The sequence below is a fragment of the Sander lucioperca genome, chromosome 14 (assembly GCF_008315115.2).
Source record: "Sander lucioperca isolate FBNREF2018 chromosome 14, SLUC_FBN_1.2, whole genome shotgun sequence".
Taxonomy (NCBI): domain Eukaryota; kingdom Metazoa; phylum Chordata; class Actinopteri; order Perciformes; family Percidae; genus Sander; species Sander lucioperca.
The window spans coordinates 16,962,875-16,983,401 of NC_050186.1; the positions used below are offsets into that span (position 1 = coordinate 16,962,875).

The 20,527-nt window shown below is 42.4% G+C and overlaps 1 protein-coding gene across 9 annotated transcripts in view; it reads left to right on the forward strand.

Annotated features, from left to right (window-relative positions):
- The window catches only part of rbms3 (RNA binding motif, single stranded interacting protein), a 306,928-nt gene that overhangs the window by 243,176 nt on the left and 43,225 nt on the right, over positions 1–20,527 (forward strand). For all 9 annotated transcript variants that reach the window (XM_035991632.1, XM_035991635.1, XM_035991640.1 and 6 more), the window contains one exon: positions 19,460–19,566. In XM_035991632.1, the coding sequence (XP_035847525.1) occupies positions 19,460–19,566 (107 nt within the window). The remainder of the gene's footprint in view (positions 1–19,459; positions 19,567–20,527) is intronic.

Here is a 20,527-nt window from a genome sequence, read left to right on the forward strand (position 1 = left end):
GGACCTGAGGCAAATTATTTCTTTTTCAAAGAATAATATTCCGCTTCTCAGAAGATACAGTAGGTCACTGAGCTCATAACCTTTCAGCCAGCCTGTCCATCCACAAGAATGAAGATTAAGTTGCTGAGGAGGAAAACCATGTTCCAAGTTCTCTGTGGTATGCAAGCAATTCAGCAGGCTTGCTTTCTGTGGTTCACTTCTATCTCCTTCACCTTTCATCAGCTTACAGCATGATCAATTACAACTTTCTGTTTTTTTTAACCCTGTTTTAGCGGGCGCCTGGGTAGCTCACCTGGTGGGGCGCACGCCAATGTACAGAGGCTCAGTCCTCGACGCAGTGGCTGCGGGTTTGGTTCCGACCTGCGACCCTTTGGTGCATGTCATTCCCCCTCTCTCTCCCCTTTCATGTCTAAGCTGTCCTATCCAAAAAAGGCCTAAAATGCAAAAAAAAAAATCTTTAAAAAAACCCAACCTGTTTTAACATGTTTAAAGGTATATATTTTGAAGTAAACAGAAATAGTGAGGTATAGTCAGGTCATCTGACTAACCAGAATTGACCTCAAGACTAATTGTATCCTCTGTGTGCTTGCGTCAGGGAAGCAGGGTAACAAAAAGCAGGCATCAGTTACACTCGGCCACGTCACTGTCACCGTCCCAGGACACAGAGGGCAGTGAGATAAATCTAGCTGCTGCCCCCAGAATAGAGCACGGTCCTTCATTAGAACAGGACGCAGGGTGTGTGGGAACAAGCAGAGGTCATTGTGGTCAGCAGAGTTATTTCTGTAGCGCCACCGGACCTCCAGGAGGTGACGCCCATTCATTCATCCGACTGCCTGCCAGGGGTAGGGGACACACACACAGACACAAAAAAATGTGTACACACCTACATGTTCTGCCAATGGACGATCAGTAGGAGTGGGACCTGTTCCATTTGATTAAACGTACTGTGATGGCGTCCGAGTTGCCAATGTTTTTTTGTCACCTTGAGCTATTTGTGTCTTTTTCTTTGTATATGAGCGTATTTATACGAGAGCTGCCTGCTGGTGTTTGAGCTGAAGGACGATGGAAACACACCTGGTTCTGACTGACCTCATGTCTCAGACACACTGTCTCTCCGTCTGTCTCTGTTTCCTTGGCTGGCAGTACAGCACGCCATGGTTATTGGATCACGCTTGTGGTTTATTTCTGCTGCTTCTGCTGAACTTATATAGGTGATTTACGTTAGCTCACAGACATGGATGCTCATTTTCTGCAGTTGCAAAAACACAGACGTCGCACAAAAAGGAAAGCACACCAGCACTCCAGAATGATTTCTTACAGTCTCTGTTTCCTACCTTTGTTCTTTGAGCCTCTTTCACTTCTTCCTCTCATACATCAGCACACACACACACACACACACACACACACACAAATAGACACACATCAATAGTCCATTAGGAGTGTGTTGCTTTCATTACCTCCAGCTTGGCCCTGAGACAGCCTTCAGAGTAGAGTAGAGCAGAGCAGAGCTGGCCAGGATTGCAGTATATATAGCGAGAAGTCTGGTAATTGCCAGCTCTGTGTTCTCTCTATCCTGTGCGTCAGGTGGAAAGTATGAATCTGTGGTATCTGGGGACCACCCCTGCTGCGCTGCACCGCTTCTCGCTACAACTGTCTGTCCCCCCACAGCGCACAAGTAATAGGGGGAAAACCGAGAGCTTAAAGGCCTCAGAGAGTCCAACAACTGCCACTCTAACAATACACACTGCCATGGGAATAAAAAAGACAAACAGGCAGCCTACACTTAAAGGAGAGAGGCACCTAAAGATATACCCTTCCAAGAAATCTCACTTTTCATGTCTTTCTTGCTACACAGTATTACGTGTTGTTACATGTAATGCAGCTTCTCTGTTGAAGTGGAATATTTTTGTATGTTTTGTTTCACTTGCCAGAAGGCAGAACGAAGGGTCAAGCAACAAAACATTTGAGTGGTCCTAAAACATTGAATCACATCACAAATAAACACCCTTCAAGGCAACTAATGAGAATCAAACCTTTAACTGTCAATTGCACTTTTTGCTTGTACTGTAACTGTAAAATACCTTGACATGAAATGACAGCTATCAAAGCTTGAAATATCTGTTTTAAGTAGTAATACTGGATACAAAAAAAGCCAACACATGTCATCAGTGTTCAAAACCCCATCTTTCTAGTTTAATTGTATTGTTGCAAAGTTAGTTATTTGTGTAACAGATTTCAGAAAGCATTGCATTTCACCCTTTAATGTTAACTAAATATTACGAGAGTAAGAGAGTGAACTGCTCTCATGCAACTACCCTGCCTAAATATCAGCTGCATGAAGAAATGAACGAATAGAAAATGAATGCTTGCAACTGCAATGAGGGGATAATATGACAATAAAATGCCAGTTGATTTTCGAAGGTACAAAACGGTCAGCAGTTATGTGAAATATACAGTATTTGTGGTTAATGGGCAACAACACGCAAAAGATGTAATTGAACAATACATTTATATTATATTATATTTTATTCTACTCAAATCATTCATCAAAGAAATGGTATTATACTGCAAAAGGCCTCGTTGCTTGCAGGCAAAATAAACAAAGATGATTTATTGTCCTTACAGCCTTGTTAATCATACCTGCAGTATGTGCTATATAGAAGTATATACTAGTGTTTTTTTCAATGTGTGGCCTTTACCAGCCCTTAGCATTTATAAAGGTGTTGACTTAATGGCCTTTTTGTGCAGCGGTCTGCCTGATAGCAGTGATGTAGTTAAGATAATGCTATTACTAGGTTTCCCCATCCTCTTACACATAGACACACATATTTATGACTTACCTTGAGCTAGTCATATCTTTTTCAGCCCTAGACTCAATCTTGCCACAGATGCATCCAGATCAATTTTTCAGCATGTCTCATTTGTGGAGCAGGCTCGGCGCAACAGGGGTTATTGTGTATGTGTGTGTTTTGTGTGTGTGTGTGTGTGTGTGTGTGTGTGTGTGTGTGTGTGTGTGTGTGTGTGTGTGTGGGGAGGGGGGGGATGCAGGCGGGGTGTATCCAATTTCAGGCTGCAAAGCAAATGGCCTTGGAGATCAAGGATTATACAGCAGATTTCTAAGTCGAGCTGATATTGATTCGCTGTGCCCCTGGTGATCTCCACGTTGTACCTTCTCCATGTAAGCATTTAAATGTTGCTGCCTTAATGGCCCCCCTTATCAGTATCACCCCCTGATCTATAAGGCCACAACAACTGATCCGTATAAATATGGCCTCTTGTTTTTCTAGATGTCACTGGATATTCCATGGACCAGTAATTCAGTGGAAACTGTATGCATATGGTTTATTTTGTTTAGGGTAAGGTATTATTTTTAGTTACAGGGTGGTAGCTTGTCCTATTGGCTATATTAAAATATAAGAATTAGCTAACACTTCCAAAGAGAAAAAAATACTGTAAGCACTTTTAATGACTTATTGTGCTTATTGTAATGCACAATCTGGCAAACAAAGAACTGGGAAAGCAGGATCTCTCATACTATGCAGAAAGCTACACTTTATGCAGTCAGAATTTGCTTTATAAAATGTGCTCATGAGGACAATCGTCACATTCACCGTGTTGTTGCTGGCAGTCCTCGTCTCAGTAAATTTGTGTTGTTGGAGTCTCTCCACACTACAGCTGATACTGATGAATGTCTGACGACCCAGATGCTGCATTTTGCCTTAGAAACTTTATGTTGGAAATTCAGATCCTTTTCAGTTTTGCACAGCAAAGGCGTTAATCACAGCAGTTTTCATCAGTTCTAATGCCTTTTGATGTGTTGTCCCATACTGAGCAGCACCCCTCTGTGACTTCACAGTATCCGTCTCCTTCACCAGTTTGAGGCACAGAATTAAAAGTTTTGTTGTCCTGCCATTTAGCCATCTGTTCCGCAACTTCTGCTTCTCTCCACTTTTTTCTCTCTCTCCATCGCACTCCATTCAGACTCTTTCTCTCTCTGTTTCACTCATACTCACCCATACATTGTAAACCAGTAAACACTATACAGCCACATATTTGAAGTTTGGTAATTGCTTTTTTTTTTTAAAAAGCTATAAAAAAAGGGAAAGAAGATTGCTTTAAAGTCTAATTATTCAACAATACCCCCACACAATAAAGAAAAAGATATTTAGGCAAAAGGGGGTTGAGATGGGTGTTGGGATCTGGTTAACTCGTCAAATAGGCCCATTATGGGGTAAAATCAACAGTAGGGATTGTGCTAGCGAGGGGAGAGTGTGTCCAAATCCCCTCAGTTCGCGCAGCCATTACAAACAAGAGTGGATTAGCCAGCAGCCCCCTGCTGAGACAGTGAATGGATGAGAATGGGAAAGATGACGGAGGCTGCTCTTCTCCAGCATTATCTAGATAACAGGCCGGGGAATTCAATAAGTACCGTCCTCATCAGACCTCATCAGCTCCCCCAATTAAGCTGCACATCATGGTGGGGCTGGTTGCCATTGGTGACAGATGAGAGCCAGCATGGCAGTCTGCGGCAGTGCTGTGCTGCTTCACATTCCTGACATTATTTAAGTAAAGGCAGTGGTGTGTGTGTGTGTGTGTGTGTGTGTGTGTGTGTGTGTGTGTGTGTGTGTGTGTGTGTGTGTGTGTGTGTGTGTGTGTGTGTGTGTGTGTGTGTGTGTGTGTGTGCGTGCGTGCGTGCGTGCGTGCGTGCGTGCGTGAGGGGGGGTTTCATTTGGAGGAGAATCATAAGCACTGATAAATATCAGATACTACTAATTTACGGGCCACACTGACACTCAGGCCCACGTACGCTGTACTTCTTTCGTTGATGCAGCATTGATGAGCCGCTGATAGTCGGCCTCAACTTAAAGTAAGAAGGAGTTCACCAACTTCACCACGCTGGTGCTTGTGAACCCTAGTGATATTGATGTTGTGTGTCAATATCGCTCCCCTCCCACATTACCTCCCTGTGTTTCCCCCAAGGGTCAGAAGAAAAACACGGCTCTCACACATCGATTGGGGCCCATTAACACAGACTGAGCAAAACAAAGTCTTTTCATCACTTCGGAGATTTTTAGGCAAGGACTAACTCAAAGTTGTTCTCCACAGGTCAACCTTTCTCTCTCGTTATCAGTCTCATATCGCGCTCTCAAGGGGCTGAAAGGACAGAGCTACTGATGCTAGTATAAATATTGCTGAAGAGTTTGCTAAGTGTGTAATTTTTCCCTAAAACAGGAATGTGCTATCAAAAGTACCTTCATACTTTGTTTTTCTTTTGGTTCTTTGAAACAGTTGAAAGGGAAACTGTAATGCACTGCCACAGGAATGAACATTTTAGCCAGAGATTGTTTTGTTTCAAGAGTTTAACCCTCTAATTATCTTTCAAAGTATTATTTTAGGGTATTTTGCTTCAACAATTTACTCAATTGATCAGTTTAAACCTAATTTGAAGGAGTCAGAGAAAAGCCTCTAATAGTGATGACACATGCTAGATGCAGTAGACATACATGTACAGTCATGTGCAGAAGTTAGCACACCCATGCTAAAGTTGACTAAAAAGAGGAATAAAAAAATCATCTTTTGGAAATTGATCTTAATGCCTTAATTAAAAAAATGAGGAAAAATCCAATCTTTAAGGACACCGATTTTCTTTGTGAATGAATAATGTATCGTAAATAAATAAATGTTCTTCCTTAATTTGGAATTAAAATAGCCCCACATCATCACATACCCTTCACCATACCTAGAGATTGGCATGGTTTTATTTCAGTTAGCCTAATAGCTGGTTTGATTTCCATTGAGAGATGATTTCATGGAAAGTACCCCATGCCAATCTCTAGGTATGGTGAAGGGTATGTGATGATGTGGGGCTATTTTAATTCCAAAGGTCAAGGGAACTTTATCAGGATGCATAGTATCCTGGATCCATGAAATAACTGGCCTTTAAAAATAAAAATCTCCCTGCCTCTATGGGAATTTAACATAGGGGTGTACTGACTTATGCCCCCTGTATTTTAAGGAAGAACATTTATTTATTTACGATACATTATTCATTCACAAAGAAAAAAGGTGTCCTTAAAGATTGGATTTTTCCTCATTTTTTTTAATTAAGGCATTAAGATCAATTTCCAAAAGATGATTTTTTTATTCCTCTTTTTAGTCAACTTTAGCATGGGTGTGCTAACTTCTGCACATGACTGTACATGGCAGACCCGTAATGATGCTGTGCAAGTAAATTGCAAAAGATTGGCTGCTTTGTATTATTATTTTAATTACCCTGACCAGAGCTTTAAAATCTAAACCAATTTAAACATTTCAGGAGATAAGCCAGGAAATATTGCAGTTTCCTTTGAAAACTGTTGATATATTCTGTACAAAAAGATGCCACTTTTTTGTCAGCAACTTTGTTTTAGAAAGACAGAGGGAAATTAGTGTCAACACTGTTCGAGAACAAAGAGAATACCTAAGGAATGAATGAATTATGAGCCATGGGAATGTCTGCTGTGCTGTTTGAAGTAGAGGGGTCTGTCAGACAAAGCGCAGATGAGTGGGTTAGACATCTTACTTTGGACCTATCTTTGACTTTTTAGTCTTATGAAGCTGGCTACACGGCGAATCTGAAATTAACTAGCCAGTTCATAACCTTGTCTGTGCCTACTCATGTTTTCAGTGCTTATGAGGATATGAAAAGACTATAGAGATTGTGTATAATATAATATTGTAAAGGGATTTTGTTCACATGACATTTACAAAAGATGAAGGCCCTCTCACCAAAACGTAGCTCTAAATATACGTACTGTTATGTGTGTTTACTAATAGTTTCATAAAATAATCTACTCCTACTTCCTATATCAGTTGAAGGCTAATAATAGCCTTTAAACAAGAGGTTAAAAATGTAACACAAGTGACAGCACAGCATCTGTTAGTTCAGTTACAGTAATGAGATTACTGAAATGAAACAAGATAAAGTAATCTGTTGACGGTAACACTTTTAACACACCATGTCCAACAATGGCACTTAAGATCATTTGGGTGGTAGCAAAAAAACAAAGCAATGATAGCGTCTTAAAATAGCTGAAGAATGTAAGAAAACAAGGTAAAAGAGACGGCGGATGTCGATGAGAGTAATTTTTATGAGGGAAACATAGTGCAGATCTTCTGTGTGTGTGTGTGTGTGTGTGTGTGTGTGTGTGTGTGTGTGTGTGCGCGTGCGTGCGTGCGCTGCTCTTTTGAAAGTTAAAGAGCAAAGAGAGCTGCACCTGCAGCTTCTATCAACCGGTGGAAAGCTCCTTTCAGCACAACTTTAATTACAGTCTCTGCAGCTCTGCTTGGCTCAGACAGGCTGGTCTCAACGCAGCCAACCAAATCCTCTCACACATAGCTGCCTTCCTCTGCCACAGAGTCACCTGATCCCTAATCAGCCACGGTGCCACTCTTCATCGATCCCCAATCAGTTACAGTAAAGGGGAGGCTATGGAACCCCCCTTTCCACACCCCCTCTGCCCCTTCTCCCCTTATTAGTCAGGTGCCCTGCTTTCATTGATCATAAATCAACATCACTGGCAGCATTGATCGTCAATCACGCCCAGTGACATTATTGATCTGGCTGGTCCCTCAGCTATAGGCCTGCCCTCAGCCCTCGGCCCACATTGCAGCCCTGCTGTGGCATATTGATCCCCCTCAGATACAGTATTGAGGGCTCTTTATTGATAATTCATTTATTGTGTTGTAATTTCATTTTCTTTCCCGTCCATACAGTTGTTACTGGAAGCCCCTACGGTGGAAACCTAGTTAACAAACACAGCCTTTTTTATGCTCCACCATGCTACACTGACTGATGTGGCTTTCTTGTATTTGCAGCTTGAAGCATATTTTCCGCCTCTGTTTAAATGTCATTATCAATCTGCAGTCGATGTTAGCCTGAAGGTCAGATGACCCTACGTATGACAAAAACAAATCATATGTTTCAATCCCTGGAACATCTGGGAAATTCTATGAGAGGCAAGGTACCATTTAGCAACACACTTAACATCCAGTTTCATCCAGTTTTTCATGCGGGCCAACAACAGAGGACTGGTTGTAATGCGCTCTGAGTGTGAATTTGTGTAACTCTATGAATGTCAAGCAGTGTGGTGCTGGAGAACACCATGCATGCTCAGCAAAATTTCTTCCTGTAAATAAACCTAAATTATTTTTTGCTGTAACATTATGTGGAAGCTGTGTAAAGCTGAGTAAGATGGCGAGTTTGAATGCTTGATGTGAATAATGAAATCTTCTAAATATACTAAACCCACGCTTATAGAACATAGCCTTCATTGCATCTTCTAAGGTGTACTTGCAGAACTGATTTATTCTGATACAGTTTCATATATATACCCAGAAATATTTGCATGGGATGGACAGTTCTGTTGAATTACAAAGCCCCCATCTGTATGATTCATCTCTATAGATGGTAGGTTTCACGGGTCACTGGAGGCGTTGGCAGTGTTATAATACTCTGCTAACAGGGACAGAGCTGCCTTCACTGTCTGCCCACACAGGCAGTGACACAGACAGTGACAGCAGTAGTCAACCCCCACAGGCAAAGTACAGCAACAGCTGCTCTTAAGTCAGTCTGCCACAGCCAAAACGGTTTGCCATGAAAAGAGAGCTCCACAGGCCAGGACCAGTTTAATGCCACAAGCCCACAGAGAACCAATGAAGGTGTACTTGCTATGAATTCCATAAAATGTCATTCTCAGTATTTGTTGTTACTGTCTGAGGGAGGTCTTTTTCTTTTAAAGTTCATTTCATGGCAGAATTGGTTATTGCAACATTGCAGATGCAATGCATTGCAATGCAATATTGTCATACATTTTTGTTATTTTTGTATTTAAAGCAGCCATATTATGCTCATTTTCAGGTTCATAATTGTATTTTAATGTTGTACCAGAATAGGTTTACATGATTTAATTTTCAAAAAACACCATATTTTTGTTGTACTGCAGTGCTCTCTCTCACTGCTGCAGATCCTCTTTTCAGCTGGTCTCTGTTTTAGCTACAGAGTGAGACCTCTTTTCTTCTTCTTCTGTACTATCTTTGATTGCACTTGCACATGCCCAGTAGCTCAGATGTAGATCATGTCAGCTAGCTAGCTCCATAGACATAAAAGAGGCTGTTTCTACAACTTCGGTCAGTTACAAGGCAGGATTAGCTAGGAGACTTCTAAATGAGGGCGCACATGTAAGTAGTTCTTTTGTAGATTATGGTGAACTTGTGTGTGTTGTAGCAGTGCTTTGCTATTGAGAACGAGGTAGCATGCTAGCGTTAGCATTAGCGTTAGCATGCTAACGCTACGAGCTAATGGTTGCGGTTAGCCTGCTCGTTTCGGCTTGTGACGTCACAAGCCGTGCATATTTTGAACAGCTCACCCAGAGACTGAAGGCAGGACACATTCAGAAACTGTATCTCACTCTAAACAGCATGGGTGGATTTTTTTCAAAGTTTGTATGTGTGTGGAAGCACCAGAGACACAACATAACACCCCAAATCCCAGAAAAAGTGTTTTTTTCATAATATGGGCACTTTAAAATGGAATGGCAGCATGCTAGCTGTCCAATTTAGCATGACAGACACAATTTCATCACTGTAAATTTGGATACATTTTTTTTATAATACTGCATTCTATATTGTCTCATCTTTTCATAGAAAGTGTGTCTCTGGACATCTGCCCATAACGTCAATGTAATGTGTCAAGCGGTATCTTAGTCCTGGATCATTGTGCTCATCCAAAGTGTATACATAACTTACTGTAATGTGAACATGAATCAGAGACCATGTCATGGCTGAGAACAACCTTATATTTGTAATTTTCCTCTTTTTAAATAGAATGTTGTATTCTCTCCAATCCAATCATATTGGCAGAGAAATGAGACGATTCGACAATATAGTATAATAAAACTTCACATTTGTCCACGTTACCCACTTATAGGGCTGTGTATCTTAGAAATGATGATACCAGTACTAGAGGATGGTCACCCGAACCCGGCCTGTTGGGTCCCGACGGGCCGGGCCAGGTTCGGACAGATATTTAGAAATGATGTTCGGGTTCAGGTCGGGCTCGGTCACATCAGCGTGATAAGGCATTGACCATTTTAAATTTAAAAAAGCTTATTATGTAGGTGCGCACCTGTGTTAACATGCGCTTGTTGCCCCGTGTGCGCTGATGCACTCATCTGTTGACATTTCCGAATGCCTTCCTACAGTTGCTTAATAAAAGCGGGCTTTCCACACAAACAAACGTATGTGTCATTAGTATGAGAAAAAAACAAGATCTTAACTGTTTCGGGCTCGGGTCGGGCTCGGACATAAATATCTTAATGCCTGTCGGGCTCGGGCCGGGTTCGGTTACTGCTCTGTCGGACGCGGGCCGGGCTCAGACAGAAAAATGCGGGCCGGGCTCAGACAGAAAAATGCGGCCCTATCCGCACTCTAACCAGTACCTATGCCATTGCCCTCAGTGACACTGATACCAATAGAGTACTTCATTTGATACCCATCATGTGAATGGAAGCAAATCCGCACGCTGAACTTCTAACTCCATCAAATACACCGTGCTCAACTTCACTTGACATTGTTCATACTGCTCAGAGAAATATATTAAAAACACAAACCTCCGTTGCTTCTCTCCTACGCTGTAAACATTGCCTTACACTATTAATCTCGTACAATATACAGAATAATGATAGCACTGATACTTTACTAACATTAGCTTGCATATGTTTGGGAACCTGATAGCTGATGTTAGCAATGAAATGGTACCAAAATAACGTAAAACTATTATTACACTGGAAGGAACACTCACGGACGAAGTCGTCGCTATTTTTGGGTTCGGCCACCGTAGGAGTTAGAACGCGCTCGGAATGGTGGGGGCTAGAAAGTAATATTCAGTTGGTTGTCATATACAATTTCACCGCTAGATGGGAGATATTCTTACACAATGTAGCTTTAAAGCAGCCATATTATGCTCATTTTCAGGTTCATAATTGTATTTTAAGGTTGTACCAGAATAGGTTTACATGGTTTAATTTTCAAAAAAACCATATTTGTGTTGTACTGCAGTGCTCTCTCTCACTGCTGCAGATCCTCTTTTCAGCTGGTCTCTGTTTTAGCTACAGAGTGAGACCTCTTTTCTTCTTCTTCTTCTTCTGTACTATCTTTGATTGCACTGCACATGCCCAGTAGCTCAGATGTAGATCATGTCAGCTAGCTAGCTCCATAGACAGTAAAAGAAAGGCTGTTTCTACAACTTCGGTCAGTTACAAGGCAGGATTAGCTGGGAGACTTCTAAATGAGGGCGCACATGTAAGTAGTTCTTTTGTAGATTATGGTGAACTTGTGTGTGTTGTAGTAGTGCTTTGCTATTGAGAACGAGGTAGCATGCTAGCGTTAGCATGCTAGCGTTAGCCATAGCGTTAGCATGCTAACGCTACGAGCTAATGGTTGCGGTTAGCCTGCTCGTTTCGGCTTGTGACGTCACAAGCCGTGCCGATTTTGAACAGCTCACCCAGAGACTGAAGGCAGGACACATTCAGAAACTGTATCTCACTCTAAACAGCATGGATGGATTTTTTTCAAAGTTTGTATGTGTGTGGAAGCACCAGAGACACAAAATAACACCCCAAATCCTAGAAAAAGTGTTTTTTTCATAATATGGGCACTTTAAAGCTTAAATAATTTTAAATGTATCATCACATCACAGCTGTTTCATCAATTCAGTGATAAAGAAGTGAAGAAGACCTTTAGGATGAGTCTCCAAACCAAACAGCCCATCTGCTTGGCTCACTATTTATCTGTGATGTAGTGACGTCACATGGCCGATTGCACATTTTATTTTCTTAGCTGGGAACTTATTTCAAATCCACTCTGTAAATAGTGTTTTTAATCTCATACTATACTCTTACAATTTTGAAGCGACCACAATGCGGGTTCTTGTAATTGCCACCCTGGCTAGCTGTGTAAAGCGGCCTCTGATACTGAGACCTACTGCAGCAACAGCAATGTTGGCAGTGTGGAGCAGCATGTGTGGGTTTAGCATTAGAAACATCTGCCATGGCCACTTTAAAATTGCAGCTGACTACAGGAACCAGCAACACTAAAACTATGCCATTTGGAATGAATGTGGTGAGAACTGTCTGTTTGTATAAATGTTATGCCAGTACATGGATGGAGGATTGTGAGTCGTTCATTAGAGATGGAGCAACACACATGCACTAACTTCGACTCACTCACACAACTCTGTCTACTCTATTGTTTTTAGTAATTTGTTTACTCACCATGGAAACCTTAGCGTCAGGAATGGCAAGTGGAATTAGCTGATTAGGCTAAAATGAATTTCTCGTTTAACTGATACCTCAGAGCTAGTCTCACAGGAGTTGGCTAGCAGCTGGAAACCAACTGCCTGTTTGGCACTGCACTTGCTGTTCTCACTTTTACTGTATGAGCAGTTTAATTCAGAGTCAGTACTTTAAGGCGCAACCATATTTTCATCTGCTAAAATAATTACAGCTATATTTATTCAGAATCTTTTCTTTTCTGTTAGATCATTTCACATCAATGCCTGCATATTCCTGAACTACCTCTTACCTTGATTTTCCACTGGGCACGTCTGTGCTGCGTTCTGGTTTTGTTCCGTCCTCCGCCACGCGCCATACTACACCGGGAGCGTCTGAAGCGGAGCGTCTTGCTGCCCGACTCACAGATTATATTGTCTCCAAGTACTTTACAGAACAATCACGTGTTTATTAAGCTAGTATCTACCTTCCACTCCAAGCTCTCCTGCAATTAAACTCTATGCCTTCTCTTTTCTGGCGTTATTAAAAAGATCTGTGATGTCTATTATATTTTTCCACCTCCAAGATGAATCTCTTGTCGTCCGTGGTGTTGTAGAGGAAATATATACGATACTGGGGGTGTCTTTTGGTAAATTGACTGGATACTCTTGCTGTTTAACTTGCTGCACTGATGTCCGAACGTCCCAGAGAGACACTTCACACGACTTGAAAGGCCATTGCTCGCGGGAGTCGCAGTGCATCCGGAACGCAGCGCAGACACGCCAAGTAGAAAATAGTGATTAGAAAAGTGATGTGTGCCTGTTTTTAAGTGTAAAGTATTCCCATTCCCATAAAATGGTCTCAGTCAATTGTAGTTGTCTGCTGTGTTTTAGACCGACTGTGTGCCAGACACACATGGAACTCATCTCATCCATCAGCTTTATTTGTTTGAATCTGGTGTGCGACCAGAGTCTGCTCAGCGGTGCATGAAGAGATAGAAGAGAATAGAGAGATAGATAGATAGATAGATAGATAGATAGATAGATAGAAATTGGGAGAGATGGGCAGACAGCACATAACCACGACAGAGAGAGATGCGATCGAGGGAGACGGACGGAGAGAGTGAGAGATGGATTAGCATGTCAGAGACTCCCTACATAACATTACTCTTGCTAAGTGCGCAATAGCTCATCGATCAAGCTTCTACCGCCCGCATCCAGGGCTCTTTCCTTTACTTTCTTTCCCGTAATCCATAATATCATCTCAGGCCTGTACTGGCTGGCGTGCTGCAGGAGCGCTCTGTGGGAAAGTCTGAGCAAGAGCTGATCAATAGCCATACAGCATGTGTAGCAGGTGCAGAGTGAGAAGCAATGCGTTGTTGACATCCTTCCCCCTATACTAATCTCACTCATCTATATAGTATGGATCGTAAAGGGGTGGAAACTGGACTGCGGTTGTCACTCCTAACATCGCTGAATCTCTCAACTCTCTGTCTCTTTCCGTTACTGTCTCCCTTGTCTTTTTGTCTCTTTTTGACACTTATCTGTCTTTCCATCTATCTCCCTCTTCTCTTTGTCTCGCTCTCCTCTCAGCGGCCCGCTCCATTTATCGGACCGTGTCATTGAGCCATGTGTGCCGTCCCTGTCAGCAAAACGGCAGGCAGACTGTCTTCATTTCCACGCTGAAGGATGCGAGACCAGCGTAGCAGTTGTGAGAGCTATCGACTGGGATCTGTCAAAGCCCTCCCTGTAGGGAAGCTGCTGTCGCCTGCCTTCCTGGTTGGCGGCCATTCTGAGCTTGCCCGTTTTACTCTGAAAATGGCGACATACGTACATGCTACTCCACCATAGTTTTCCATCCATCATATGTTTTTCTATCATTACCACTTCATCTTTATCTATCTAGAACACAGTCCCTTGTGTTCTCTTCTTCCTCATGTATTTGTCTCTCTCTCTCTCTCTCTCTCTCTCTCTCTCTCTCTCTCTCTCTCTCTCTCTCTCTCCCCCACTCTTTTTTTCCTCTTTCACATAAGACACACACTCCTCAGTCTGGGCAGACAGGTCAAGCTGGCTGATGGGAATCAGACAGTTGTTGATCCAATTAGAGATCCCCTCGAGCAGCGTCAGAGTACCGCACAATTCCAATAAAATACTGTCCTCTCTCTTCCTTTTCCTTCCACACACGCCCTTGCAGTACAACACAGCGAGCTATCCAAATTAATTTTCAGAGATGTTTAGCTCATGGAACTTAAAGCCAAGAACCTGTAGAAACCTTTAACTAAAGTTGTCATTGAGAACTGGAAAGCTTCCTTTCACTGAAGCTTTTCAGAATGACATATTTTGGTGCAAGTGGCTGAACAGTTCTCTCTGTTCGTCCTCTCTAGGCTTTGCGCATACCAAGAGCAAAAGCAAGGCCAACCCAGTTTGCCTCCAAGCCCTTGTGAGAGGCCTCTCCACTGTCTTGATGATGAAAACCTGGCAGTTTTACTGAGAAAAACCCTTTTACCCAGCCCTACTGCAGCTTGTGGGCATTCCTGCATTGATTTCACCATTCAGGCCAGACAGATGTACAGTCCAATTCTGAACAAATGAATGTATGCTGTGCTGACACTGATGTCTTATAATGCACGTGCTGATTTGCATTCATGGATCAAGATGTTATTCAGCTGGCCTTGCGAGACCATCCGGAACACACACAAGCTCTCTTTGTCTACAGATCTCAGAAAGAAAAGGAATGGTGGGATCTGGTGTTCTCGCTGTGATGGCTGTTATTCTGCACACAAGGGTTGATTTGCCCCAGATGCCGGCCCATAGGAAACAACACTAATGATTACTTACGCAATTCTGCAATAATAAGTGAAACTTGCAGCAAGCTTCAATTTAAATGGCTATTGTAATTGCACTGTGTCGTACAGAAGTACATTTGCATGCACTTATTGGTTCATTTTACTGGGTGGTATTGTGTCTATTGATGAGCAGAAAGCCATGACTATCTCTTCAGAGCCAAATGCAAAGTCTGGAGTGTGATTGAGTCAAGGCTGTGATCAAATGAGGCTAGCTGCACAGACGTCTTACTCTCACTAAACTGTCTAGCACCGCTCCTCTTGCTTTTGTGTGTATGTGTGACCGTGAGTTTGCGGTCACCCCTCGCTAACGTGTTTACCAGTTCCTATGGCAACCCACATAAAAAACAATTAGGAGTTCCAGTGGAGTACCTTGTTAGCGGCTGTTGTTGACCTCTGACCAAAAGCACTTTATGAATTTTCCCATGATTTAGGAATATTATATGATTTAGGAGCAGCAAATTGGTTCATGACAGAACTTCTTTTTTCAAGCGGCCTCCTACAACACATACTCCGACTGGAGCCATTCTGAAATGTGTTGTACTTGGAGCCTGTGACCTAAAGACGCAGCATCAGCAAGCTAGTATGAGCAGCCAGTGGCCTAGTTTATTCTGGGCTGTGCCAGTGGTGTTTGGTTAGAGGTCTATCAAAGGTTTTTAAGCTGGCAGCAGTTTGCATTATGTGTGTTTGTATGGTTGTAGGTATTTCTGCATGTTTTCCAGTTTTAAAGCAGAGACTTTAAGGGCAGAGTGTGTGTGTGTGTGTGTGTGTGTGTGTGTGTGTGTGTGTGTGTGTGTGTGTGTGTGTTTGTTTCAGGGCTACAGAGGGGTGAGTGTGATCACAGGTTGTGTGGGGTGGTATGAGGCTGATCTTGGGCTGGAGTCTTAAACAAATTGGCTAGCATGCTGTGGGAAGTGGGGATGTAGTCACAGGGGTAACGTCAGCATACTCTGTGTCAGATTCTCCAAATCTCTCCGATAGCTAATTATCTCCCAAAGTGCCAGAGGAGAGGTTTGGAAGAGCTTTTGTTGTTTTTCTTCTGCAGCGTCTCTCTCACTTTTCCTTCCCGGCAACATTCTCCTGGGCTGACTCTGGAAAGTTTGGTCCCATAGTAAACCCTAAAGCAACATAAACATATTTAGTGTTTTTTTTTTTTTTTTTTCAGTCGAATGTTTGTTTGCATGTGTGCATATAGTGGCCCTTTAGCAGCGCGAGCGCGCACACACACACACACACACACACACACACACAATTTTGTTAGTACTGATTTTCTTAGCTAAAATGTAAGTGAATAGATACATGATTATTTTAGCTCATTGACGCCCAAATTATTTCATTTAACTGGAAAACTCCCTTCACTTGACTTCAGCTTGTTTTATTGCTGTCACTACCTTGTCAACCCTGACAGCTTTTCTTTCTCTCCTGTGTTGCGATGCTGCATTATTATCAAGGCCCAAGTGCCTCTCACATCTGGGAGCAGCGATTAAAGTATCAACAATTCTCTTGGTGGGTGTCATCTCTGGCACGGCGTGATGAAAGGTCCCGTTGCTCACCTCTTGCAGACAGCCCCGCCATTGGCCTGTGTCGTCACAGAGTGGCCGTGTCACGAGCTGCCAGACCTGTAATGTGAACGCGATGACAGGAGAGCCGTCAGGTCCCTTCTAAGCCACCAGGTGCACGGCAGCAATGGTTCAGTGTTTGGACAAGCTCGCCGGCTCAGTATGTACTGTACTGTTGCTGAACTGTACAGCCTTTACAGAGGGAACGAGTGTTTGATCCTACTGTAGATTCTCATTCTGCCTCTGTTTTCCTCTTGTTTTTCCCACCGTCGCTCACCTGTTTCTCTTATCTGTTTCACTCCCATTTTTTGTGTGTCTTGTTTTTCTCACTCTCTCTGCACCCCTGTTTCTTTTAGTTTATCCAACTGTCTCCATTCTCCTCTCTCATCTCTCCACAGTCTGCTTCCAAAGAGATTCCGATCTCGCTGACGCAGACTGAAAAGGGGACAGACACTGTTAAGACCCCAGATCCCCAGCCAAGAGAGCCACCCGTTTCTCACGAGAAAAGCTCACTCTTTTACTATCGTCTTTCTTCAGATTTGTTCTCTCTAGTGTTGTTTTTGGCAGCCTGTTTTAATTTTAGTTTTAGTCTAGTCTTTGTGTCAAGCTGTCATTTTAGTTTTTATTAGTTTTAGTCACGTTCATACTCTTTTTAATCTAGTCAAGTTTCAGTTGACTAAAAGTCTGAGCATTTTAGTCTTATTTTAGTCAGAATTATCCATGACTATTTTAGTCTAGTTTTAGTCGACGAAAACTGATGACATTTAGTCTAGTTTTAGTCAATGAAAATTGTATATTAGTCTCTTTTTAGTAATGCAATTCTATTTAATCCAGTCAATATAGTATAAGTACCTAGTAGTATAGACAAAACCAAAATGTTGGCCAACAAGGGTTGCTTAGTACACATGGAGTCAGTCAGGTAGGAACTAAGAACCCACACACTCTCTCACACAAACAAATACACACACACACACACACACACATTTGTCTCAGTCGTTTTCAGCTCCAGTGGCTAACGTCTAAAGCTAACGTTAAAATGAGACACATTAACCACAGCCTCATGAGTTGGCATGAGCTTTCTAAAGTAAAAGAAAGTAACGTTACGTTAATGTTTTGACTTAACTCAGTTTCATTATGGAATGGCTTGAGATGTCACTTAAGGTTCGTGGTGTTTTTTTCCTGTGATTTTGTGGCCGCATTTCTCCCCATCTTTTTCCACAACACATTTTGTTTTCTTTTCCACTTCTATGTAATGAAAGTTTTTCCAAATGCCGTTTATTCTTTTTCTCCCAAAGACGAACTCCGGCTGGCCGGCCACGGTCCCTTTCTCTATGTCAGACTTAATTTAGTTTGTTGTCGTTTACGCTCGTCTCACTCTAACACACCGCTGCATCTTCTAAATGAAATAATGCCGCGACAGGGCTTGAGGAAGTAACGTCGCCTGCATCTGCGCAGTGCAACCCGAGTGCGACCTGATGCAGCCCTTGAAGTGAGACACAGGGAACAGAAATACTGCCAAATAATAATAATAACGCGACTAAACGAGACAAAATAACGTTATAACATTTCGTCTCGTCTCATTTTGGTCTAAGAAAATGAAGAGACATTTTAGCATAGTTTTTATTTTGTAAACCACATTTAGTCTCGTTTTTATTCGTCAACAATATTGCATTATACTTTTAATTATAGTCATCGTCACATGACCAGCATTTACGTTGCGGCTCATGTCGTATTCGTCACGTGATAAAGGTTCCTTGACGACGATATTTAGTCATAATTTTCGTTGACGAATGCAACACTAGTTCTCTCTCTCTCTATCTCTCTCTACAGTATCTCATCAGAAGAGTCCTCTACCTGAATCCATTTCTGTCTTTGTTGGTGCTCACCTGCAGCTCAAGTGTGAGAAAGTGCCCTTTGAAAAGTTATCTTTATAGCAGCGTAGGTCATGGCAACACTTTCATCAACCTTTTATCAGTGATTATGCATACAAAAGGCTGTTGATACGGAGGCAGCTTAGATGAGGTATCAGGACAGAGGGCTTTTCTTTTTTTCTTTTTAATTACATTAATAACAGCTATTTCATGCGCTGTTTTCCTGCTGGTTGATGATTGACACTTGCCAGCTCTGTATTGAGGGATCTTATGTCAAGTCCTCTGTTACTTTTGTTCTTATCGTGTCAGAAATGGGTAGAGTGCCTCCAGTGTTTGCTCTGAGAACAGCAGCATTGATATCTATGACAGCCTCTACTCAAACAACACACCCCCAGTGAGACGCTTGCACTGATTGTTGTGGAGTGGAAAAAAGCTTAACATTTCAAATATAAAGAATATGCCTGTTAAAGTAAAACATGGAGGGATTACGCATCAGGAACGCCTTCTAGAAAAAAACTTTGGCTGACAGAGCGGACCTGCATTGCCATCTCCGAGGTATTTACAAGAGCGATTACTGTGATTATTATTTCAACAATACCCTGCGATGCTCTTTCATGGGCTGCCAGCCTGGGCTGGGGTAGCAAGGGCCTGCCAACATCGTCGGCCTGGGAATTTGTCTAGGAGCTCCATAGGAGGGCAGAGAGGAGGGAGGGAGGAGGGAGGGAGGACGGAGAGACAGAGATACGATGGTAGAAGAAGAGAAATTCGACACAGTTCAAAAGGGCCTCTGTCCTTCTGATGGGTCACAGGAGGAAGACCTCCTAACATGATTTTCTCCTTTCTCCCTTCCTCTCTCTCTATCTCTCTCTCTCTCTGCAGCCCCCACGGAGCCTTTGCTGTGCAAATTTGCCGACGGAGGGCAGAAGAAACGCCAGAGCCAGAGCAAGTACCCTCAGAACGGGAGGCCGTGGCACAGAGAAGGCGAGGTAAGTTACACCAATGAAGCTGTCCTCCCTATATATGTCACAGAAGTAGAAAGAGTTTATTTACTCTCACACAACTGAAAAACAATCTTTCATACATGTAAGCTGCAGATCTCAACGCATATTAAATCCCTAAAAAAGTGAGTAATTGAGTAAATTATCAACTATAGAAAGTTGGTGCACTACAACAGTAATATTAATATTTGTCCAAGAAAAATCATAATTTACAATTTAACTAAACTATTGTTATCACAAAGTCAATTTACTAGATTTATCCTAATCTCTGTTTGGGACGTTCTCTAGCATTGAGACAGGTGTTACAGTCGACTAAACTCTTTCCATTCCATCATGATGACACTCTAAACAAGGCAGTTACCTCTGAGGTAATGGTATTTCTAATAACTTTAGGCCCCACCCTGCTCAAAAGGCCCCTTGAGAAGTTGCCAACGTCCGGCTTTATGTAAACCATTACTGCCTGTCTTTTGTACTTACTTTAAGGTATAGCGCCGTAAAAAAAAGAAAAATATCACAGATATTGATCAAACTGCCCCCGGATGTATAGGCGCTGTCACATAAATTGCATCTCAAGCCAAACGCCTCACTGAACACATATATTCCTGCCATACATCAGAAACCATATATTGGACACAGTGCTATGGTAACATATTCATTAGCAACATGTGGAGGCAAGGTTAAAGTCGCTTCGTAGTCTACCAACTGGCTATACTGGGAAGGACACACAGAGGAGACAGGTATACAAGTGCTTCAGACTGGACTATATAGAATAGAGTGAACCCCCCCCCACACACACACACACACACACACACACACACACACATTCAGTGAGGCTGACAGTTGTGCTGAAACTGCAAGGTAGGGGAGACCAGGACAGATGAAATGTTTGTCCTTCAGAAGACACATGCTCTGTGTGTGGGTGGTAGAGTTGCTGTATGTGTGTGTGTGT